At 53.4% G+C, this 22,803-nt stretch overlaps 11 protein-coding genes across 11 annotated transcripts; 8 read left to right on the forward strand and 3 right to left on the reverse strand.

Moving 5' to 3' along the window:
• Positions 1–395: 395 nt before the first annotated feature.
• AB675_2498 (Leukotriene A-4 hydrolase-like protein) lies at positions 396–2,284 on the forward strand (the record flags this gene model as incomplete). The annotated part of the gene is made up of 2 exons (XM_018142472.1): positions 396–1,757; positions 1,844–2,284. 2 exons carry the CDS (start codon positions 396–398, stop codon positions 2,282–2,284), a joined length of 1,803 nt encoding a protein of 600 aa, XP_018005087.1.
• Positions 2,285–2,445: 161 nt separating this feature from the next.
• On the reverse strand, positions 2,446–3,462 carry AB675_2499 (uncharacterized protein; the record flags this gene model as incomplete). The annotated part of the gene is made up of 3 exons (XM_018142473.1): positions 2,446–2,602; positions 2,656–3,118; positions 3,228–3,462. The coding sequence occupies 3 exons, from the start codon at positions 3,460–3,462 to the stop codon at positions 2,446–2,448; spliced, it is 855 nt and encodes a 284-aa protein (XP_018005173.1).
• Positions 3,463–5,715: 2,253 nt separating this feature from the next.
• AB675_2500 (uncharacterized protein) lies at positions 5,716–6,273 on the forward strand (the record flags this gene model as incomplete). The annotated part of the gene is made up of 1 exon (XM_018142476.1): positions 5,716–6,273. One exon carries the CDS (start codon positions 5,716–5,718, stop codon positions 6,271–6,273), a length of 558 nt encoding a protein of 185 aa, XP_018005035.1.
• A 415-nt stretch (positions 6,274–6,688) lies between these two features.
• AB675_2501 (uncharacterized protein) lies at positions 6,689–7,147 on the forward strand (the record flags this gene model as incomplete). Its single annotated transcript, XM_018142477.1, has 1 exon — positions 6,689–7,147. The coding sequence occupies one exon, from the start codon at positions 6,689–6,691 to the stop codon at positions 7,145–7,147; it is 459 nt and encodes a 152-aa protein (XP_018005114.1).
• Positions 7,148–7,455: 308 nt separating this feature from the next.
• On the forward strand, positions 7,456–7,785 carry AB675_2502 (uncharacterized protein; the record flags this gene model as incomplete). Its single annotated transcript, XM_018142478.1, has 1 exon — positions 7,456–7,785. One exon carries the CDS (start codon positions 7,456–7,458, stop codon positions 7,783–7,785), a length of 330 nt encoding a protein of 109 aa, XP_018004881.1.
• A 1,244-nt stretch (positions 7,786–9,029) lies between these two features.
• AB675_2503 (uncharacterized protein) lies at positions 9,030–9,941 on the forward strand (the record flags this gene model as incomplete). Its single annotated transcript, XM_018142479.1, has 1 exon — positions 9,030–9,941. The coding sequence occupies one exon, from the start codon at positions 9,030–9,032 to the stop codon at positions 9,939–9,941; it is 912 nt and encodes a 303-aa protein (XP_018004962.1).
• Positions 9,942–10,530: 589 nt separating this feature from the next.
• AB675_2504 (uncharacterized protein) lies at positions 10,531–13,545 on the reverse strand (the record flags this gene model as incomplete). The annotated part of the gene is made up of 3 exons (XM_018142480.1): positions 10,531–11,460; positions 12,374–13,079; positions 13,130–13,545. 3 exons carry the CDS (start codon positions 13,543–13,545, stop codon positions 10,531–10,533), a joined length of 2,052 nt encoding a protein of 683 aa, XP_018005325.1.
• A 1,027-nt stretch (positions 13,546–14,572) lies between these two features.
• On the forward strand, positions 14,573–15,292 carry AB675_2505 (uncharacterized protein; the record flags this gene model as incomplete). Its single annotated transcript, XM_018142481.1, has 1 exon — positions 14,573–15,292. The coding sequence occupies one exon, from the start codon at positions 14,573–14,575 to the stop codon at positions 15,290–15,292; it is 720 nt and encodes a 239-aa protein (XP_018004808.1).
• A 1,654-nt stretch (positions 15,293–16,946) lies between these two features.
• AB675_2506 (Sterol 3-beta-glucosyltransferase UGT80A2) lies at positions 16,947–20,546 on the forward strand (the record flags this gene model as incomplete). The annotated part of the gene is made up of 1 exon (XM_018142482.1): positions 16,947–20,546. One exon carries the CDS (start codon positions 16,947–16,949, stop codon positions 20,544–20,546), a length of 3,600 nt encoding a protein of 1,199 aa, XP_018005179.1.
• A 463-nt stretch (positions 20,547–21,009) lies between these two features.
• On the forward strand, positions 21,010–21,773 carry AB675_2507 (uncharacterized protein; the record flags this gene model as incomplete). Its single annotated transcript, XM_018142483.1, has 2 exons — positions 21,010–21,529; positions 21,577–21,773. The coding sequence occupies 2 exons, from the start codon at positions 21,010–21,012 to the stop codon at positions 21,771–21,773; spliced, it is 717 nt and encodes a 238-aa protein (XP_018005259.1).
• A 251-nt stretch (positions 21,774–22,024) lies between these two features.
• AB675_2508 (uncharacterized protein) lies at positions 22,025–22,667 on the reverse strand (the record flags this gene model as incomplete). Its single annotated transcript, XM_018142484.1, has 3 exons — positions 22,025–22,118; positions 22,169–22,340; positions 22,391–22,667. The coding sequence occupies 3 exons, from the start codon at positions 22,665–22,667 to the stop codon at positions 22,025–22,027; spliced, it is 543 nt and encodes a 180-aa protein (XP_018004950.1).
• Positions 22,668–22,803: the final 136 nt, after the last annotated feature.

The raw sequence follows: 22,803 nt of genomic DNA on the forward strand, positions 1-22,803 counted from the left end.
CATCTACCAACGTGCTCTTGGACAAGGTTGTATCGACGAGTGCAAGGCGTAGTACGAAGTCCAGCATCCAATAGTCGTCCGGGCAGGTGGGAACAGGTCAACTGGTTTTCGCAGACATCTTGTCATCCGGTTTAACGAAACGACCTTCGTCATCCGGCGCCCCTCAAACTTGTGGATCCGTCACCGCCAGTGATTTCTGATGTCAATCACACCCTACTGCGACCCTTCTGCTGGACTCGTTGACCTGTTTTTATATGCTGGCCGTGCGTTCTCGATCGGTGGTGCAATCGAGAAGTCATTTTTGCTTTCGACGCCTTGTCTCTAGCTTGAATCCGGGCGCAACAGCTTCGAACAGGACCCCACCATTCACATTGTCCATCCCATCTCATAGGGCCATGGCGGAGACAATTATAAACACACCTCGTGATCCGAACACCTTGAGCAACTACAACAACTTCCGCACCACTCACACCTCAGCTAAATTTGACATCGTCTTCAATGAGCAGAAGTTGGTTGGATCAGTGACCCATACTCTCAAATCTATCACCAAGGGCGAAACCAAGGAACTCCTCCTGGATTGCTCCCATGTTTTAGTCAAAGATGTCTCCGTGGAGGGCGGCAAAGTGAAATGGGAGCTGCTTCCCCGCCTCGAGCCCTATGGCACCGCATTGAAGATCAAGCTGGACAAGCCAATCGACCTAGACGCCTCCATCAAGGTGGCTATCGATGTTGAAACGACTGCCGCCTGTACCGCTCTGCAATGGTTGACTCCGGCTCAGACCTCGAACAAAAAGCATCCCTATATGTTCTCGCAATGCCAGGCCATCCATGCTCGATCCATCTTCCCATGCCAGGACACTCCAGACGTCAAGGCCACCTTCGACTTCACGATTAAGTCGCCCTTGTCAGTCATAGCCTCTGGTCTTGCAGCATCTTCGAACCCGACAAAGCCGTCTGCCACAGGTGCTTCAGAGGTCTACAAGTTTGAGCAGAAGGTTCCGATCCCCAGCTACCTATTCGCTCTTGCTTCAGGAGACCTGGGATTTGCTCCCATCGGACCAATCTCGACAGTCGCAACAGGGCCCGATGAGCTCGAAGAATGCAAGCACGAACTCGATGCCGACACGGAGAAGTTCATTAAGGCTGCAGAAGCAATTGTCTATCCCTATGCATGGGGCGAGTACAACGTGCTTGTCCTTCCACCCTCATTTCCCTACGGCGGCATGGAGAACCCGATCTACACTTTCGCCACACCAACCATCATTAGCGGCGACCGCCAAAACGTGGACGTGATCGCCCACGAGCTCTCCCACTCCTGGTCGGGCAACCTCGTCTCCAACGCCAGCTGGGAGCACTTCTGGCTCAACGAAGGCTGGACAACATACCTCGAGCGTCGCATCCAAGCCTCAGTTCACGGCTCCAACGACTGGCGCGACTTCTCCGCCATTATCGGCTGGAAGGCCCTCACCGACTCCATCGCCCAATTCGGCGACACCCACGAATTCACCAAACTCGTCCAGAACCTCAAAGGCAAAGACCCCGACGACGCCTTCAGCAGCATCCCCTACGAAAAGGGCTTCGTCTTCCTCTACTACCTCGAAACAATCCTCACCCAACCTGTCTTCGACAAGTTCATCCCCCACTACTTCACCGTCTGGAAAGGCCGCTCTCTCGACTCCTACGACTTCAAAGCCACGCTCCTCGACTTCTTCAAACCCACCGCGTACCCCGCGGAGCACAAACTCCTCACGGACACCGTCGACTGGGACACCTGGTTCTACACCCCCGGCCTCCCGCCTGGATCCCCAAATACTCGACCAAACTCGTCGACCCAGCTCTGAAGCTCGCCGAGCAGTGGCGCAAATTCATCGATACCCCCGAAGGCGCCGATCCGAACTTCGGCCCCGTCTGGACTGATGTCGACGGGTGGTCTGCCAACCAGCTCGTCGTGTTCTTGGAGGCAATTCTAAACTTCGCAAAACCGCTACCCCCGCCGCACGCGAACTACATGGGCATGATCTACAAGCTCAATGAGTCCAAGAACGTGGAGGTGCTGAGTCGGTACTACCAAGTGGAGATGAAGGCGGGCGATTGGAATGTCCATGTTGCGGTGACGGACCTCTTGGGGAGGGTGGGAAGGATGAAGTTTGTGAGACCGCTGTATCGGGGGTTGATGAGCATGGGGGCGGTGGAGATTGCGAGGGAGTGTTTTGAGAAGAACAAGGATTTCTACCATCCGATTTGTCGGCAGATGATTGTGAGGGAGATTATGGGGAAGCAGTGAGTGAAAGAGTAAGAATAGGAGGTTGAACTGAGTAGTAAGACCTCGAGAAGCTGTCGTTGAAAAACAGTCTTGGGGACTCAAGTGCTTCGTCACTCTCTGCTGTGCCACTAAGGCTCAAACGAAGCTATACCTTGACTGCTTTGTTTTCCCTCGGGCCCTTCTCAACCTTCCTCCGCTCCCGCTCCATTCTTCAAGCGTTGATGCAAGATCTCCAGAATCTGCACTTCCCACTCGTCCGCCTGCAACCAGTCTGGAATGACGATCTTCTCTGCGTCAATAATAATCTGCCTTCCTTTGTGGCCAACAAATTCGCCGGTGCTGGACTTGGCATATTCGCTTTCATGTTGTCTTCTGACCCTGCACGTGTCGACTCGGACGGGGCCGAATCGGTCCTTTTTGCTGCGGCATTGCTGTTGTGACGTGCTTCTGCCGCGGCTGCCTCGCTGGCCTTCTCGATATCCCCACCTCTTCCGTCATCTGAATTGCCAGCGGCAGCTTTCGCTTTTCGTTGCGCCTTGATGGACTTCAGATCAGCTGGCGTCCACCAGTAGACCGGAAATCTGCGGGTCAAGTTGTTGATAATCAGCGCAGCGGTCAGCATGAGCATAGACCCTAGTAGCATCAATGCTAGGAACCACCATCCTAGCTCCGTGATCGCGATTTCTGTCGAGGCCAGCAGCGCAGTGGCGCCTGCAGGTGGATGCACGGTCTTCGTCATTGCCATGACGACACTGGCGGAGCCGACGGACAAGGCGCCGGCGAGCCAGCGTAGCTTGTTGAACTCGGCATAGGGCAGAAGATGGAAGAGTTTCGTAATGCTCACGCCGATGAGCGCTGAGATGAAGTGTCCAAAGACGAGATTCCGCGGCTGGGCGAGGGGTGATTCGATGGTGTTGAACTCCAAGATTGCACTTGCGCCGAAGGATGCAATTATGATGGGGACATGGTGGCCGAGAGGTTGGGAGGTTGAGGTAGACGCCGCAGAGGAGCGAGACGCCGAGGAACGCGCCGATGAAACAGAAGAACCAGACTAGGAGGGTGTGCGGTTGCTGTGGTTTGGCATTGGGCCGGCGGTGGCCAAAGAAGTGTGCGATGGGTTGTGGGAGGTGCCGGAAGGGTGGCGAAGGGGTGTATGGGTTGGTATAGGCGTCGACGTCGTAGGGATTGGAGGGCGCCATTGTTGGCGTGAATGTTCCCGTGAGGTGGCGCTACCGGAAGACTTGTAGTAGAGCACACGTTTTGGCGGACTCCTACGCAAATTGTTGGTGTCGAGAAGATATGTTGGTACGGTCAGGTAGTCGGTAGAGCGCGGAAGTCTTGGCCGAATTGGTTTTGTATTCGTTCGATATGTTGACGTAGCAAGACAGCTGACGATGTCTGAACGTGGTGGCGATGACAGCTAGATACCTGACTTATGAGCAGAATTCTCTCAACAATGGCAACGATGGCGGAGCGGACATGAACAAGTGCCTACTAAGCGATGAGCAACGAAATTACCTGTGCACAGTAGTCAGCTGTCGACATACCGCATCTCCGCGCAAGTCGACGCTCTTCGCAATGCATCATTTCGAGCTTTGGAAGTCGCTGCTGGAAGCTTTTGGTCACACGGCGAGGAAAGGGCCGGGTTTCGTAACGATTACCTGAGGAAAATTGCTCACTGGCTCAGCTCTGAGGAGAACGGGCTGTGGGTTTTTGTTTCACCGCTGAGCCGGGTCCGTTCGCATCTCTTGCGAGCATTTTGATGTTAGTCGTCTGTGACGCAGCGTTTGAGAGCCGCAAACATCGTATTTGCGCCCTCGCGCTGCAACAGACAGCGAGTGCGACATTCGTGGAGAGATGATGAAATGATGGATATAAGTTTGCGGTTTGCTGCTTTTGAGCCTAGCTCGCTTAAGGCAAGAGCGGCATGTCGGAGAGAGGGCCAAGCATACGGCGAGCGGCAACGGCGTACCCCATAAATCTCCTGCGCGACTGTCGTTCATGGCTGTAGTCCTAAGCAGCAGTGCTTAAGCGTTGCATTCGCGATTCCATGTCGTGCCTGCTCTGCGGGCAGGCGCGAAGCTACCGTTCTTACAATGTGCCTCGACTAGCCGTTCAAACACTCGACCGTACCTTGGGCTCGGAGTCAAAAGCTTGTTGGAGGCAATGCAATGAGCTTACTTCACGGTCCCTTCATAATCATCTGTCGTGTCCATTATATCCTGCTTCTTATTCTCTTTTCTGGGGCAGACTTGACGACATGATAATGTCCAGAATAATTACTGACTGAAAATATGATGTGCGGCACACAGGGATCGACGGTCCTCGGCATTGGTATCAACCACTAACCTGCCGCTTTGACACGTCAGAGATACAAGCACGGGGCAACAGCTTTGACATTTATGATCGACCGTAGCTCCCACAGTCAGCCTGATGCTAAGCTAATGCCATAGAGGAATACGGCAGTAGGCTTGCTCCAGGAAAGTCGAGGTCGCCTTTGGAGTCATCGAAGCGCTGCTGGAGACCGAACGTTATGACGAGTCATTGTCTTTCCGCACAAATTCTAGCTTTCTGGACCAACGATGTTGGCAGAATTTCGTCTTCTACACAAGAGGCGAACGAACATGATTCTTAGTGACTTGAGGCGGGACTTGATGTAGCCCTGCAGTGTATCGACATCACAGGACCCCGCGAGGCTAAAGTCGCACCATTTGCAGCTCGTGCGGTTTCTGTTTATAAGTCGTCTCCCGTATCAGCAGCGGTCGCATATCTATCTAGTATTTGGCTGAGTGGGGCATTGCTCTGTTGACGAGGGCTACTCCAGGTCATCGACTTTCATGTCTTGACGTATGGAAGGGTTTGTACATGACGCGACGTAAGTCTCCTCGGACTTCATGGTTTCTGGAAGGCTTCAGGCTCGTGACTGAGTGCTGCATGTAGTCGGACGCCATGCCATATCGGTTACTGACTTGGTATGGCAAAAGCAAAGCTGGCAGTGTTGATATTTCCAGCTTTCGCAAAGCCTTGCTATGTATGTCTGGTTCTCTTTCAATGGGAGCTCTGCCGATCGATAAGAAGCACCACTTGTGCAGATCGCCAGCGGCACATGCTACCGAAAATGGCAGGGTCACGACTGCGACGCCTAGAATTCCACCAACGGCCCCAAAAATAGGGCACTAACCTGAAGATCACCTATTACTGCCACGCAAAGCCCCAGTCCTACCTGCCAAGCGGAGGGTCTCGCCGACGTCATTGTACATTCTGAAGCACCCTCCAGTTCGAGTTTGGACGTTGCAGAACGAAGGACTACATGAAGGTATCCTGCCCCCAATGCCTAGAGACGCCTTCTATATAGCACCCTGTCCAGTCCTAACTGGCTTGACTGCAAGTCACATCGCAACTTGCATTTAACAGCACCTACCCATTCAGCAACAGATACATTACCAGCAACCATGGAGAAACACAACAGTGTCGTCTACGAAGTCCACTACAAGACATGGAACATCGCTATGCGCGTCGTGGACCCGAACACTCAACAAGAAGTTTATACTCTCACCAGCGGCGGTGCTCTCGGCAACGACACACAGATCGTCAACTCACGAAATCAAGTTGTTGGGAACGGTCGTGCATCACACTGGAAGACCGGCATCAAGATGGAGATGCGAGAAACCGACGGCCACAGCACAATACCAGGCACGTTTGAAACGAAGACTGGCAAAGCCCTAGGATTCGGCTCACCAAGTTTTGTATCGCCTGCTTTTGGGGGCCAGAAGATGACATGGAAGAACAAGGCCATGTCAACGAAGATTCACTATACCCTCATTGACGAGCGCGGAGTCGCCCTAGCGCAGTTCCAGAGTGCTGGTATGAAATGGAAGACGGTCGGCCACCTCGAGATCATGACCGGCGACGTGCCTATGGGAGACCCGCAAATCGCAGAGATTGTCAGTACAGTGTTGACGCTGACTTACCGGAAGCTGGTCGCGAACAACATTGCGGCTATCTCCTAAGGGAGGCGTTCGGTATAGTCGGAATTCGTACGGCCATGAGGTGTCTTTATCAGCGCCGGTCGACTTGATGGGGATTCCGTATTTGTTGCAAGCCGCTTGGCAAAATGTCGTTGATGGGTTTGACGAGCGTGGTGTTAACGGTAGCTGTACAGATATAAATGACCACAGAATCGAGATTCTGAGCGGCGTCCCTACATGTTCCAATCTGCGCACTTCCTTATCGACCTGTTGCGAAATGATTGCAAGGTAAAGGCCAACATCAGTCTCATGGAGCGGGGAACCCCACATATGCTGCCTATTAGCCGGCGCATACATATTACCCGAGCGTCGATACTTAGAGTGGTGATGCGGGCTCCATGAGGCGCGACAAGCCCGTGCTACATCCATCACCATCTACGCTTGTGCGCCAGCCAGTATGGGTTCCGTGACTGACGCCACCGCGGACCACGACGCACAGCACCCCTCGGGTTCTAGGAGGTATGTTGATGGTGGACTTGTGCCAGACGTCGAACAGTACGGAGATAATCCTGTTGTCATCAAACTCAGCGATGAGGAGCTACACTCCGGCCAGACTCGTCCAGAAACACTCCAGCAGCTGCTCACATACTTCCACCGGGATGGCTTCGTGGTTCTCGAGAATGCTATTCCATTAGACTTGGTGGACAAGCTGTATGACCAGATGGTCCGTGAGACAGAGATCTATCAGTCAAAGTCGTTCCTGCAGTACAATCAAGGCCGAGCAACGAAGAACATCTCCCAAGTGCCGCCACTAAACAAGGAATTCTTCCTGCGAGAGTTCTATGCAAATGTGCATATGATGAGAGTTCTGGAGAACCTTCTGGGGCCGCCCGGAATTGAGGTTCATCAACAGTAATGTTGCGATACCTGGAGCAACAGGTCGACAGGCAGTGCATAGCGATGTCAACCACCGTTACCCCTCCATCCCTTTTGGCATTGTCATGAATACCTACCTGCAAGACAGCGATGCGTCCGATGGGGTGACTGAGATTTGGTGCGGCACCCATAACGCTTATCCTCAGGGATTTCCAGCAAGCCAAAAAAGAGAGTGGTTGGATTACCAAAGAGGCGATCCAGCATCGAGCAAAAGTGAGGCCACCAGTGCAGCCAGTGGTGAAGAAAGGTAGTATCTGCTTCCGCGATCTCCGACTCTGGCATGCTGGGATGCCAAACACCAGTGATCATCACCGGATCATGCTGGCAATCGACTACTTTGCCCAGTGGTACCAGTGTCCGATGACAGTTCAGCTGCCTCGCAGTCTCAAGCAGGAGATTGAGGAGGTCTGGCAAGTTAACACTGCTGGTGTTGAGTGGGTGGATGGGGAGGTCGACCATCTCAACCAAGCTTTCTACCTCAACATGACTCAAGATCCAAGTATGTATATCAGGCAGACTGACAAAGGTGTCGAGGATTGGCGAGCGAGGGCAACGGGAAAGTTTAACTTTGATCGAGGTGTCGTGAGTGATCACAACTATTGGACTGCTGAGGCTTGAAGCAGCGGCTCCTTTCGACTCGGCATGTGCATGGTGACGACCATGTCACAGGACGTGGCAGGTGGCTTCAGGGACCTTTCAAGCAGCGTAGGTGATGCTTCCTTCCTTGACACAGCAGGCATTGAGTCTAGCTCATGCATTACTCTCAGCAAACAATGATGTGCCACCTTCATGCACTTGTGAAGAGAATAAGCAATGAGCCTCTATGCGCATATGGTGGTTTAGCGCAGCCGTATTAAAGAAGAAGTTTCCTGCACTTCAATGACCACATTCTTATGTTCTCTTCGGCACTCTTCATCTCCTGGAGTTACTAGCCAGATACCATGACATCCTGCTGCTTTGTACGACACAGCATACCGAGGCGAGACGTATGTGCCATCGCAGCGCAGGTACTGATGCTTCATCTTTTTATATGGTCCACACAGACCAGCTGTAACTTGCACTGGAAGTTCCATTCACTCCAACTTGCGCAGCCGGGCAGCAAGAGCTCAATGTTTGCTCTTTGATCGTACCTGCTCCTTTCGCTTGGACTTGGCATGGGCCGCAGACTAAGTTCGAGCTTCGATGAGTTCCGACTCTCAGTCGCCTCCTATGCGCATTCTAGACGTGTGAGCAGTCTCCCTGCTTTCCTTCTCGGATAACGCATCTATGCATTGTCTGCCATTCCATACTGACATTGGCTTCATCTTCTCTTATATTGGCCCAAGTCAAGTTCCATCCTGGGATGAGGTCAATCGCTGAGTCCATCGGCGCTGTCATGGCTTTCGACTCTTTCGAATCGACCCATACGGCCCGACAAATGCCAGGAGCGCTCCATGACTGCGCTTCACGAGCTTAGGTTCAGCTTAATGCGCAATGAGTCTAGGGCGGGCTTTGTCATCAATCTACTGTTCATTAAAGCTTCAATATCGTGGCAGGTAACGTTGATTGCTCTTGCTGAGAGGTCGTTCGCATGGTATCAGGACGCTTTTGCTTTGCATTGGGCGTTCCGTAGGTTCGCTGCCGATCGAGGCTCAGCTCAAATGTCATTTTTTATTGAGCTTCCGAGCTGACTACTGACCCTCGAGAGCAGCAGGCAAGTGACTCTGACGAAGCAGTGACTGTTGCGCAATAGGCTTAGCCCACCTTTTGGCTCTCCACACTGCTCGTTTTCTCTAGCACAGCCGCGATCGAACTTGCGGCGAATGCACCAAAACACACGTCGTCTCTTCTTCCGATAAGCCTGCCTGGATCGGCCCGCGACGATGCCGGCTCGTGCGAACAAAGTCAAGTTCGCCGCGGACACGAAACCTGCGAGCTCTTTGGACCCACCATCTCCAGTGATCGTAGCCGGTCCGCTCTTCCATGAGCTGAGAAGACGCAGAGAACTCCTGGAGCAAGGTCCGATCGCCTTAACACAACATGTACTACCTCAGCCACCACCTCGTCTACCAAGATCCGCCAAAGCCAAGCACAAAGCTCGCCTGACCGACAAAGAGATCGACGTCTACCTCGGAGCGCATCTGCAAGGCGCGACGCTCAAGCGCACCAAAACCGTCCGCAGCAAACTCCAGAGGCTAGGCCTCGCAGACTCTACGTACGAAGCTCAACGCGAGAGCTACAAGACAACGCTGATCAAGACCATCGCTGTCATCGAAGGAAAGCTTCTCAAATCCGTCAAACTCGATCTAGCCCGCTCAGGCATACATGATGACCAGCAGCGCCTGAAAGTAGCTCGTTCGATGACATGCTGTGCTGAATTCGCCGCCACGGCCGATGCAGAAGCCGACTCTACCAGCGCCTCAAGAGCCCGACGTAAGGCCAAGGAGACCGCCAGCTCTAACATCATCACCTGCTCAGACCCTCTCTGCGAGATCTCCACATACCACGCTTCCTGTCTATGGGCTGTCGAGATTGGAAACTACAAGGAGTTCGCCAATTTATGCGCTCGGAACCCCCTGAAGGGCAAGTGGCTGTGTACGCGATGTGTAGCTTCACGCAGGAACAGTGGATTCCCGGAGTTACCCGCCATCCTGAGGGAGCTGAAGCGCGCCGAGGATGCTATGAAGTGGCCGCCAATCGAGAGCGTGGACGCGCGACGCGGTTGGGCGCCTGTAGTTGTTCCAGGTGTGCAGAAGGCAAGAACAGAAGCGGGAAGCGGAGGCTTGGAGGTGTAAGGGCAGCCGAGATAGGGTTCCCAGAAGACATCAAATGCCCCAGTTGTCAAGAGTCTGGGGCTGGTAGCACACGCAACACGAACAGGAACAAAAGGAAACCGAGTATAGCATGGTTTGGCGCGCCGCCAGTGCTCGAGCCCGTCTCGTGTCAAGGAGTCCACGATCAAGATGCACTCTGCTCAGAGCTTCGTGCGCTAAATAACAGAGATGCCGATTCATAGCATGTAATCCGTTCCCATGAGACTGAATCTAGGATGCCCACGAACCCCACGTGATTGCATGACGAGGCCGTCAACTTCCTTCACTATCTCGCCTCCCACTTTGTTGACCATGTTGCTGTGCCTAGGCCTCAGACGCTGACGGAAGAGAAGGAGGAAATCTGTGAAAGTTGGCTCTTTGAAGTAAAGCAGCGACGCGGACGCCTTCCAAGACCGCCCACGGCGATAGCGCTTTCGGTTCTGGTTCTGAGCCGTAATGTTATGTGAGCCTCCCAGAGGACCAAAACGCCGCTCCTTAGCCACGAGTAAGTCCTCGAGCCCTGCAAGCACTGTCGATGAAAGACATAGACAAAAGCTGGACAGAATGAACTTCACGTTGGTCGCATGGCTAGTAATCTGGATGGAGAGTACCTCCGTGATCGCTCGTTATCGGCTTGTGGGTGGTCTGACGAATGTCCTGGCCTCCTAGACGCTTCCCTCGCTGGTCCAGAACCTTCGCCAGGACGATCTTCAGACTCGTGGAACTCGACCCCTTCGATTACGTCGCCTGGCAGATAATCGGCGGCATGAGCAAGACGATCTCGTTCTTGCTGTGCGCGCTCGCGACTAACGCGATCTTGTAGTAGTGCTGCCTCAGCTGCAGTGAGCTCGGCATTCATCTCGCGCGCCCTCCGGCGCCTGTCCTCTTCTAGCCGAGCGCGATGACGTTCATTGCTGGCAGCGTCATCGCGTCTCTGACGATCAAGGTCATCATTCCACTGATGCGTCTGCTGATCGTACATCGAGTTCCAATAATCGTATGTCTGCCGTGCTGAAGTGACGGGTTTCTCAAGGTGCTGCTTGGTTCGGTCCTGGAAATCCGCCCACTCGCCAGCATCAGTATCCCAATTCTCGTCGCCACTGCTCTCACCGGCATCACCTGGGCGGGTCGTGGTAGCTGAGTGACGAGAAGAGCGATACTGGAGTCCATCGTCGTTCTTCCGCGAGACACCAGCAGACCCAGTTTGGCTGGGAGATCGAGGGATGCTAGCACTTGAAGCATGGGTCCACGTCGGCGACGTTGTAGCTGCGGCCTTCACCGTGGCATCAAAAAGGTCATCCACGTCTTCAGACCCCTCAACCACGGCACTGTAGATGTGGCTATCGGGTGGCGAGGCTGATCGGCCGTGTTGCGGAAGACGCATCTGAGATAATGGAGGCCGGTTCCTGTCGAGTCTCCTCGTGCGCTTGATGAGTGTTTCGATTTCGCGCTTTTGTGTGTGACGGGCTTCTTCGTCCGACCACCATGGCGGTCGCTCGTACTCGCAGGTCAGCCCTAGATGGCGACATGCCTTACATTTTGGTCTGCCCCTGTCACAAGCACCTCGTCGTAGCCGGCAGGTGAAACATTCTTCCATCGTCGTCTGTGGGCCCGTAGCAAAACCGTAGTGGAAGTCGTTCGCCGCGACCCGAATCATCGTAGCGTGATCCGGGGACTTGCACCTTGGCCCACACCGTAGGCATTGGATATATTCGTCTGTGCTATCGCAAAGACAGCAATCATTTCACGTGTTAGCGTTGGCACACCGTGTGAGAGGTCGATACTTACGATAGCACGGGGCATTCCTTGATAGTCCAGCACCGCAAACTCTACATGGGAAGGCCATCAGAGCCTCTCTGACAAGGGAGCATTTGCTCAGTATGTTAGCACGGCGCTGGCTCGCGGTTTCGTACAGCATGATATAGGTGAATATGGAGGACGCGTCCGAGGGGTTAGCTGCTGCCAAAGCGCGTCTATGTTGTCCTGCTCGTGCTGATGTTGGCATGACGCCAGATAATTGCGACTCGTTGGAAGGGCTTTCATCAGTGTTCTCTGTGGTTTCTTCAAGCACAGGAACGACTTTGCCACATTTGGAGCTGTAAACTCGTTAGACTCTCGATCAGTATCGTGGTGAGCACACGCCATTCGATCAATTTTTGAGACCTGTGCCAGGTGAGGAGGGCCTTGCACCTAGGACAGCTGCTGATTGATTCTGCAAGAACAGACATGGTAAGAACCATGCGCTTCTGGAGGGTAGACGTCCACTTTGCCCGATTTACGACAATACCGTTTTCCCCTCCAACAAGGACTCTATATCGCCTGGATGTAACTAGGGTCTGTTCAGGCTCCCGATGAAAATGACCTTGAAGATATCCATGGAAAATCTCCTGACTCTTCCAATAGTAGCTCGGGACCCCGAGTTGCTCGCCAAGTGCATAGTGAACTGTGATGTTGTCATCGGCCAATGACATTATCTGACGATGAACTTGTGCTAGCGATCGGATCAGAGCAATCACAAGACATCCGAGTAGTGCACCCAGAAAAGGATCTTCGCGTGCCTTTTCGAGTTGTCTGATCACAATTCGCCGCGCCTGTGGTTGCTGATATGCGACCACAGCGGTGAGCGCGTAAAGCACTGCGAGCCAGTCGATGAGGAATTTGAGCGCCTCTTCTTTTAGAGGCTGGTCGAGACTGACGATTGAACCGCCGCCAGCCTTCGTTTGCGTCCAATGTCCTTGGAAGCACGGTAGATGGCTATTACCGCTGGATATCTGCGTTTGATCTGCTCCACGCGGAGTGCTGCAAAGACTGGCCGCTGTCGATAGAGACCTCGGATGCCCGGCTGCTAGGCTGCCCTGTTTCGCTGAGACACTGCCCGCGGTCGGCAGCAGAGAAGCATTGGCGCCGGGTGTCTGCGGCTGGAATGATGTAGATGAACAACCGCTACTAGCCGAATTCAATGTCGCGAACATCTGTTTGACCTCATCCAAGCTCACGTTAATCTTGTCGTGGAGTGGGGTAGGATCAAGAGCATCAAGTCGTCGATCGAGGTTAGTGACGAAACCATCAAAGCGCGTTGATTGCTTCGCATGTAAATCTTTCACGACTTGTGTGCTCGCTCTGGCATACATGGTCAGTCATCACCAGAGGCAGAGACAGCAACGACCTACCGTAAAGTTTGCAGCACGGCTGCGTCGACGGCAGGACGTGTGCGCTCATGATGCTCACGTATCTGCTTGTCGTCCTCAAAGTGGAATTTCAGTTTGCGTCCCATGCCATGGTGGAGACCTGGCTTTGCGCCCCGTCCAAGGCTCGGTCCGAGTCGCGCGATCTTCGTTTGCAAAGCAGTATCCTCTGCCAAGAGGGGAGCATATGCTTCGAGTGCAGCTTGGTTTGAGCCACCCGTGTTGGCTTTGAGATCGCTGATCAGGTCCTCAACCGCTCGTGTGCGGTGCGCTATCGCGGTAGTTGCCTGCTGAAAATGGGCTCGAGCACCATCTTCGTCCTCACGTAGAGCCCCAACGCCATCGTAAGTGAGTTTGGCGGCCTTCACAATGTCACCAACACCGAGTGCAGGAGCAGCCATACGCCGCTGCAGACTTGTAACGCATGAGAAACGAAATCGAACTACCCTTGAGTTGTGGTAGAAGCGACAACTTCACCAGGCTGGCAAGATCACCAGAATCGGGCGCCATGGCGCAGCAGGCGGAGGATCTGCACTGCCACCTTGCGCCAAGATGCTCGCTTAAGCCATTCTCGACGTCTTCGGACCCTCTGTGCTCGCGCGATTTACCCCATCGCAACCCTCACAATGATGCATCCTGCTTTATGCATAACATCGAGACGCTACGGCACATGTATATGATGCCCTGCGCAATTCATCGTATTGCGAACGGGTCGTGTGGCTACAATAACAAGTCTTCAACAAGGAATCCAAACCACGCACCCCTAACCCACCTCTCAGGCCCTGATGCAATGCCTGCTGAAAGCGCTAGACTTCGTGCTCCTCAAGATGCGGGCCAATTGTATTTAATCGACGTCGAGACGGCTGGTGCGAAAGACATGCTCGCCAACCGCGATAAGGCAGCATGAACTTGAACTTGAACCGAGCGTTGGATTCTTCGCATTGCTTGAGACCGGACTGCAGTGATGAGAAGCCTCTGCCTCACCGAGGGGACATACGGACGAAGCCGAGCGCAGAGCCAACACAACATGACTATCGTTGCGGAATGTCGAGCTCCAACGGAAAAGGATCCGGTGCTCTGTGACTGACGCCTTTGCTTAATTGAAAGGCGTCCTCTTGAAGGGGTGAAGCATCACAGTCCGTGATAGAGGCTGCAGATGTTGTGTTCGAACGCTTGTCCAATGGAAGCAATGTCACTTGAAGTCCCGCTGAACTGGCTACGCGTTTCCGCGTGATGTCCCTCGGTCTTTCTAAAATTGATTTATACTTCCACTCCCCCTCAACGCGCTGTGATGAAAGTCATCCAACGTTCCTAACTTAGCTCCATTGCAGATATTTCGACCCAGCCGACCCTAGCGGAAACGCCTGTCCAGGGAAGGGTTTGCCCGTGCGTCTGATCGTTGGGCAGACAATTGAGCCCGTACTTGCAATGAGTTGGCAAGCAGCGCTGCCAACACACACTGCACCGGGCAGTACAATCGGAGGGGTACGAAACGATGGCGATGAGGACATGTGCGACCAAGCCAGCTTCGTTACACTCCCTAGGACAGTCAACACCGGAGTAGTAGATCAGCAGGAACACGGAACCTCTGCAACAATCGAGCACTCTGCCGCAGAAAGTTCGAACGAGGTCGGACGGAATATTGAGAGCGGAACGACCGCCATCGAGGACACCAAGTCAAAGGAGCGGTTGCCTAGGAGCCCTCGGTCTAAGCTGAAGAGAGCGATCGCCTTCTGGAGCCAACTCTTCAATATGAACGAGAACTTCCATGAGGAGATCACGGGTCTTCCTTATTCAGTAGCGATCGTTCGACAGATTGAGAGCTTCACCGGAAAGCCTGTACGCCTAGACACGAGGGCACCGCGCGATCGTGATTCCGGTTCGGAGCTCGTCGGTCTGAGCGATAGCGACAACCGCAAGTACCTGACAGTTCGCAGAGGCCTCAGGCTCATGTATGCTCGGTATGATGTGCGCGGTAAAAGCGTGCTCAAGGATCAGCAAGATCTGCACTTCTTCCTCTACCGAGCGCGCCATATTGTTCGTGCGGCAGTGTTGTCGACCCTAAGAGCAAAGACATTGAGTGGTGCATGGATCCATGTTGTCAGGCCGGAGGCTACCACCGTAGGTGTCTTACCGAGTTTGAGCTGAGATGTGCTGCTACCTACACTGGTGAGTTTGGATCCTACGTGTAGCGGTCAAAATGTTTGTGTGGCAGAAAGCTGACACGCGATCAAGATTACTGGATCTGTCGGCAGTGCGTTGAGCGGCGATGTCGCGTCGGTTGGAAAGAGCTGATCTGCGGGAATATCGAAGAGTATCAGTATTCCTATATACAGAGGTAGGAGCATTAAGCAGTTCCAACAGCTCCATCTTGGCCGTTCGCCGCAGAGCGTTGGGCGTCAGTCCGCTGTGACCGAAGAGGCGTGAACAGCTGGTGGTGCAATTCCCGGGACTCGCACTGGTGGGATGGACTTGGCATATGCATAGACAGATGGCAGAATAGCATTTCGCAGTGGTCCATTTGTCGAGCAGTCGACGTCGGTCGCCAGATTTGTGTTCGTCTTTCGCGTATACAGAGTTCATTTTGCGCTAGCACTGATGTCTTCGATTCGGGCTGTCTGTCCTCGTGACGAAAAGTGCATGCAGTCCGAACTAAGAGCCTGACTACTTGCATTGGCCCGATCGCGTCTGCGACTTCGCAATTTCTGCATCAGGGACCATCTCAATCCACAATCCGATGGTACAGCGCAGAGCTCGGGGCTTGGTCCCCTGTCACACCCAGAGCAGCTTGGGTATCGGAAGTCTCAATTCACTGCAGCAGCAGCTTCATCGAGATCTGACCGGCAGTTCCAAGCCGCAGCGATTTGCTCCGCTTCAAGGAACACAATGCAAGCCACGACGGCATCAGCTCAAGCTTTCTTGCCTTCTAGAGAATGACAGGCCAAGTGCAAAGAAGGATGACCGTTCAAGCTACCTGCTCTCCTCGTAGGTACATGACGCGCTGTTGAGTTGGACTTCCTCGGGATTCCGACGCTAGACCGCATTAGATCTAGCCCGAATTCGTGCAGTGCTCACTTCGATTCTCGACAGATAAATTGTACCTACCTATACAGTACACAACTCCAATGGTTGATTTAGACGGCGCGGCTGTGCCAGTTAGTCTCGGTGATAGCACTGTCAGAGCTGCTCCCTCGTAACCACACCAACTTGCTGCCCGCAGAGGGCGAATGATCAATCTCTTCCCGCTTCAACTCCGTGGATAGCCCAGCCAGAACGAGCTCTAGCCACCACGGTGGGACGTCAACAGATGGGTTGAGTTACGAAGCCAACGAGCCACACCCGCCGCTCAAGGCTGCGTCCGCTCTTGTGCTCGCGAGAGTATCCAGTATCGACGCTAACAAGCTCTGACGTTGAGCTTCTTTTGCTGTTGCCTAACTTAGCGCCGATGTTTTCGAGTGTGGCATTCCCGGAACGGGGAGCTACCCTACCGCACCACGAACTAGTGGAAACATGAAATATGCTGCCTTGAACTATCATTCACTGCCCATCGCAGTGCTCTACTCTAGGTCTGTGTTGAGCGTCATCTGTTTCCACCTTCGGCAAAGGTTGATACTGGGTGCTCAGCCACAAGTCTTGCATACAGCATCCGCAGAACGACATCGAAGCCGTACACATCAGCATGTGAGACGCTCATCAGACTTCTTCGCAGCTATTTTGGTAGAGCCTCTACACAACTTACATTCCCTCCATTAAGATATTTCTACCGTTGTCGCTGCGGGACCGAATTGCTCTCTTTGTCAGCATGCCTACTCGAAGACCTCCCAAACAGGACCGACCTGTACCGAAGGCTGTCTTTCAGGTGATTGAGCGAGCAGAGACGTCTGCTACAGCCCAGGCGAACTCTGCAGGTACCTTAGATCAGGCAGTTGATGGCTCCGAATCGACAGACGGCCATTTGCCGCCGCCTGCGTATGGCGCTAGGTACGGTGAGATCGGCTCAGAGAAGGACGGTTCGGGCACCAGCGCTCGTGTTGCCGACGATGGTCGTGTCAATATTCGCATCAACCAACTGAACCGTCGTTTGTCGCAAATCTTCACACCAGCTCTGCGACAGCATATTGAGAGTGCGGAGGAAAGTGGTCCGCCTCCTCCACCTTACATCCCACCCTCTCTGGGAGGTGGGATCGGCGCTTCACGTACACCGCCATTGAACATCGTCATTCATGTTGTTGGTTCGCGGGGCGATGTCCAACCATTCGTTGCGCTGGGCAAAGTTCTGAAAACGACATATGGCCATCGTGTACGTCTCGCTACTCACCCCAATTTCAAGCATTTTGTGCAGAGTAACGGTCTCGAGTTCTTCAACATTGGCGGAGATCCTGCTCGACTTATGGCATTTATGGTCAACAACCCAAGTCTCATGCCATCGCTTCGAAGTCTTGCAAGCGGAGATATTGGAAAGCGAAGAAAGGACGTTGCTGAGTACATGCAAGGCTGCTGGCGCTCTTGCTATGAGCAAGGCGACGGCATGGACGAGCATGCAGCAGATAGTCGTTCTCGTGCGCCTACCAAGGAAGACTCTGGTGTGGAGGCGAAACCGTTCGTTGCCGACTGTATCATCGCAAATCCGCCTTCGTTCAGTCACATTCATTGCGCGGAAAAGCTGGGTGTGCCACTACACATCATGTTCACAATGCCATACTCACCAACTCAAGCATTCCCTCATCCGTTAGCCAACATTCAGTCTTCGAACGCTGATCCTCAACTGACTAATTATCTGAGCTACGGAATGATCGAAGTACTCTCGTGGCAAGGTCTAGGCGACATCATCAACAGATTTCGTGCAAAGTGTCTCGGCCTAGATCCTATCAGTCTGATATGGGCTCCTGGCATGCTTCAGCGATTGAGGGTTCCACACACATACTGCTGGTCTCCAGCTTTGATACCGAAACCGAAAGATTGGGCGTCTCATATCTCTGTTACAGGGTTTTCGTTCCTCGATCTGGCTTCTGGCTATGTGCCAAGTCCGGAGCTACAGACTTTTCTAGATGCCGGGGAGCCGCCTGTTTACATAGGCTTTGGAAGCATAGTATTGCAAGATCCAGACGCCATGACAAAGCTCATATTCGAGGCCGTAAGGAAATCTGGTGTCCGTGTCCTTCTCTCGAAAGGATGGGGAGGCCTCGGCACAGACGAGCTTGACGTTCCGGCAAACATCTTCATGCTTGGCAACGTGCCACACGAGTGGTTGTTCAAGCGTGTCTCATGTGTGGTACATCACGGTGGCGCCGGAACCACGGCGGCTGGGCTTTCCGCAGGCCGACCTACTCTGGTCGTGCCCTTCTTTGGTGATCAGCCGTTCTGGGGCGCAATGGTAGCAAGGGCAGGTGCAGGACCAAAGCCCATTCCCCATAAACAGCTCACAGTCGAGAACCTGGCCGAATCCATAAGCTTCTGTCTGAGACCTGATACTCTCGAAAGGGCCAAGGACTTCGCCACAACTATTGCGGCAGAACGTGGCAGCGACTCGGCAGCAATGTCATTTCATCAATTCCTGGAGGTCGATCGGCTTCGCTGTGCGCTAGCACCATCCAGGGCAGCGGTATGGCGTGTCAGACGTACCAGGATTCGATTGAGTGCCTTCGCCGCTTGCACTCTAGCAAATGCTAATTTGCTAAGCTTCAATGATCTGAAGCTTTTCAGGGCACAAGAGTACGAGACCGACGAGGGTCCTTGGGATCCCATTTCCGGTGGCTTCGTCGCAGCTAATGAAGCATTCGGCGGCATGGCGATGGGCCTGGCAGAGATACCCTCAGAAACGCTGAAAGCTTTGCAACTACCTTTCAGGTCGAGCCGCAAGCAATCTCAGCCTTCGTTATCAACGAGCACGAAGATTACAAACGATCCGACGCTTGAAGCCACATCGACTGCCTCGTTGTCAGCTGGATCCAGTCCAGTGACCCTGAATGACGATGCGGATTGCAACAGCGCAGGGATTCATCGAAGGCAAACAGATGTGTCATCCATGACATCAACCACCACGAGCAATTCTGGCATCGACCGCGACATGCTGCGCCATACCGGCGCACATGGCAGTAAAGGCGTCGGAAGGCTCACTAAAGCGCTGGTACAGTCCCCAATGACACTGTCAATGGGTCTCACCAAAGGATGTCACAACCTCCCAAAGCAGTGGGGCGACGAAACAGTGCGCACCCAGGCCCAGATTAGTGATCTCAGGTCCGGGGTGCGGACCGCTGGCAAAGAATTCGGTCTTGGCTGGTATGATGGTGTCACTGGTCTGGTTACCCAGCCTTGGAAAGGTGCCCAGAAGGACGGTGCTGGCGGCTTTGTCAAGGGCATTGGCAAAGGAGTGGGAGGCTTCTTTGCTAAGCCGCTTGCTGGCGGTTGCGGTGTCCTTGGCTACACGATGAAAGGTGTGCACAAAGAGGTTCAGAAGGCCTTCGGCAGCAATGCACAGAACTTCATACTTGCGTCGAGGACAGCGCAAGGGTACGACGACTGGCTACAAAGTTCTCAAGCAGAGAAGCAGGACGTTATCGACCGCTGGAACTTGATCTATAAATACATCAAGAAGCGCAAGTACGAGGAAGTGATCCGGGATCTCCTTGGTGAACAACAGAACGGCGGACCACAGGCTGCCGGGCCAAGTCGAGACACCACTCCAGTATCGACTACCATTGGGTCTCCCGACGCCGGACATGAATCGTTGACCTCGAGCAACGCACTCGCAGCAGAAGAAGGCAGTATCAGTGCACAAACTATGGCTCCCGAGTCGACACTTGTACAGGGCTTTCTACACGAAGAGACAGTCGTCAGCGTGGAGCCCACCCGTGACAGGTCGCATGAAGCTGCCGATAATGATGCAGGTGCAGAAGGTTTACATCACGCTTCAGAAGGACGATTTGGAGCTCGACAACCTACGGACAGCAGCTGCGTCTTCCAGACGAACCTCCAGGAAAACCGTAGCCACGATCAGCAACCGCAATATACTAACAGCAGCGGCAGTAGTGTGTTCGAATTGGAAGGCGGTTCTGACGAAGACAGTGAGGAATTGGAGCTACCTGCTACGATCGTTCCAGAAGCCACGGAACATCCAAAAACTGTAGCTGGTCCTTCATTCAGAGCTGCAGAGCAACATGCATTCGATGCAGCCCATCTTGCGGGCGCAACAGGAGCAGAACTCGAAGCTCAGTCCTGGGTCTCGCGAAGAGAGAAGACTACACAGGAAAAGACAGAAGAAGAGATTGTCTTGGAATACATCAAGAAGCAGAGTCTGTTGGAGACGCAAAATTGGCGCCTCAGTCATCGACATACTCCAGAAGACGGGACCGAAGAGCGAGAGTTGCGGAGAGCGATTCAATTAAGCATTCGAGACCAATGAGGTCGCTGCTAGGCACTTTGTGTGAGCCGTCGACTATGGTCTTGCGTCGGATAGATAGCGAACAGTCCACCGTTGGCTGAGGTGGCTATGCGTGGACCAGGCTGCCAAAAGACTGCACATCGTCGCGATCATCCGTTGTGGACCGCGTGGAAAAACACAAACTTCACCTGAACCTGCTTCTTCCTGTCACGATCAGGCAGCGTACACCTGAAATGCGAGTCGGAGCAAAGTTCACGTGCAGCATCGTGAGTGCGCCCACTTTTCTCGCCTTTCAAGTACAAATGCATAGTCTTCGCAGCATCCATAGCGACCTGGTCGCGTCTTCCCTGGCATTTAAGTCAGCATCTGATCAATCTGCCAAATGCAAAACCTCCGCTATCCTTTACGAGGCAGACGCCATCTTCCACACTCAGACACAGATGCAGATTCGGCATTGAGCTCGCATTCGAACGAGCCGGAAGCAATGTTTACTACACCTCCATCCGGTGTCGAGATCGAGAGCGAGAATGAGCAGCCAATACAAGACTCAAGAAGGGCGTACACCTCGGTCGGTATCATCAGCATCGAGACCCAGCAACTGAAGAGACGCTTAACGCGAGGCACTCTCGACATACCACCCGATGCCATCAACCTCCACGGCGCATCTGCAGAGGAGCAGTATCGTTACGTTCTATCCCAACTTGACGACCTTTATGCACTCTATGACTCTCGTCAAGAGCGTGCAGATGCGGAACGGGACAAAAATCCAGTACAGTGGCCCGTCGAGAGGCGCAACAATGTCAAGGTGATCATGGCGTGCAAATGCCGTATAGCTGTCCAAAAGCTGAACTCCATTACTGGCAAGCGACTCAACTGGCACCGTGGTAAGCCCCATGTCAGACCTGCAATGATTCGATGCTATGATCCCGGCTGTACTGTTGCAGCAGGATGGCACCATGAGGCTTGCCTGTCTGAGGAAGAGCGACGGAACAAAGACAACTTTCGTATGTCCACTTCATATCATTGTGCACAGAGGCTAACGGACCATCAGATCATTTCGTATGCTCTGCATGCATTACGCGCCGTCTCTTCGAGGGGTTTGAAGAACTTTATTCTTCTTCTCTGCGGGATGACAACTACCAGCGTGTAGTTCGGGCTGTGTGTATTTGGAGGAGGAAGGAGAAGGCTGACGGTGCCCAGCCCCCACCACCGTCGGCCGTGGATAGATTGTGGTCAACAGGGTCATGATTGTGCGCGAGGGCCAGGGAAGTGATTGGAACAGCTTGGCTCGATCTAGCATAATGTCCAAGCCGCCGTCAGATTGACCAAGACCGACACTAATTTTATCGTCATCTCGCCAACTTCGAGAGGAAGTCGATAGTCTAGTTCAGGACGCCAGTACTACTTGCAAATTGCTCGTAGCATTTGCAGAATGGGATCAGTGGTCCTCGGTGGTCGGTCTTGACGCCTGGGCTGAACTCATAGGGCCCGTCTGCAAATCACAAAGTCTCCTCTTTTCCACTTATAGGCTCCAAGTCGCCTTTGCCATGGAAGATATCAACCATCTTCGCTTGCTCGCTGAGCAGTATACGACTGGTCACACTGTATCAGTACTGCAGCATAACAACCATCGTACGACTTACTCTGTCTGCTTCCCAATCTCAGCAAGCTTTCTCCACCGCTCCAGATCTTTCGAATTCCGCTTGTCGCCATGGGCTTCCTCAGCTTTCTCCCAGTGGCCCTGCGAGAATCCCAGCATGGTCGTGATGCGCTTCTGAGGGATGTCGTACACGAGAGAGCATATGGTGCCGGTTTCTGTGGAGCAACATGAGCGTAGGACTCATATTAGAACGTAGAAGACTTACCTTCGAGCCAGTTACATTGCCACAATTCTCCTGGGCGAATGCACTGATACGCAGCAGATTGGAAGTTGACCCGTCCGGCCATTGGCCCGCCATGAATCTTGTAGACTATCCTTTCAGGCGAGAAGAACCACATCTCATACCTCCATTTCTCGGGCTCGCCTGTCTCTACATTTTGCGCATTGTAGTCATAGATCAAGTGCAGATCCTTGAGGTCCTTGTCGAATTGCGACTTGGTCTCCTCGGGTGGTGCGTCTGGGATGTATTTGGGGAAGGGCATGCTTGCTTGCTGATGGATGGCCTGTGTTGGATGTTCGCGTTCAGGCGTGATGCCATTTGCGTCGAAGCCATGTTCCACGTATATTTATGCTTCCCGATGCCTTATCATCAATGACGAAATCCCGCTCCATGAGGAA

Source organism: Cyphellophora attinorum (assembly GCF_001299255.1).
Source record: "Cyphellophora attinorum strain CBS 131958 chromosome Unknown Contig2, whole genome shotgun sequence".
In the NCBI taxonomy this organism is placed as follows: Eukaryota; Fungi; Ascomycota; class Eurotiomycetes; order Chaetothyriales; family Cyphellophoraceae; genus Cyphellophora; species Cyphellophora attinorum.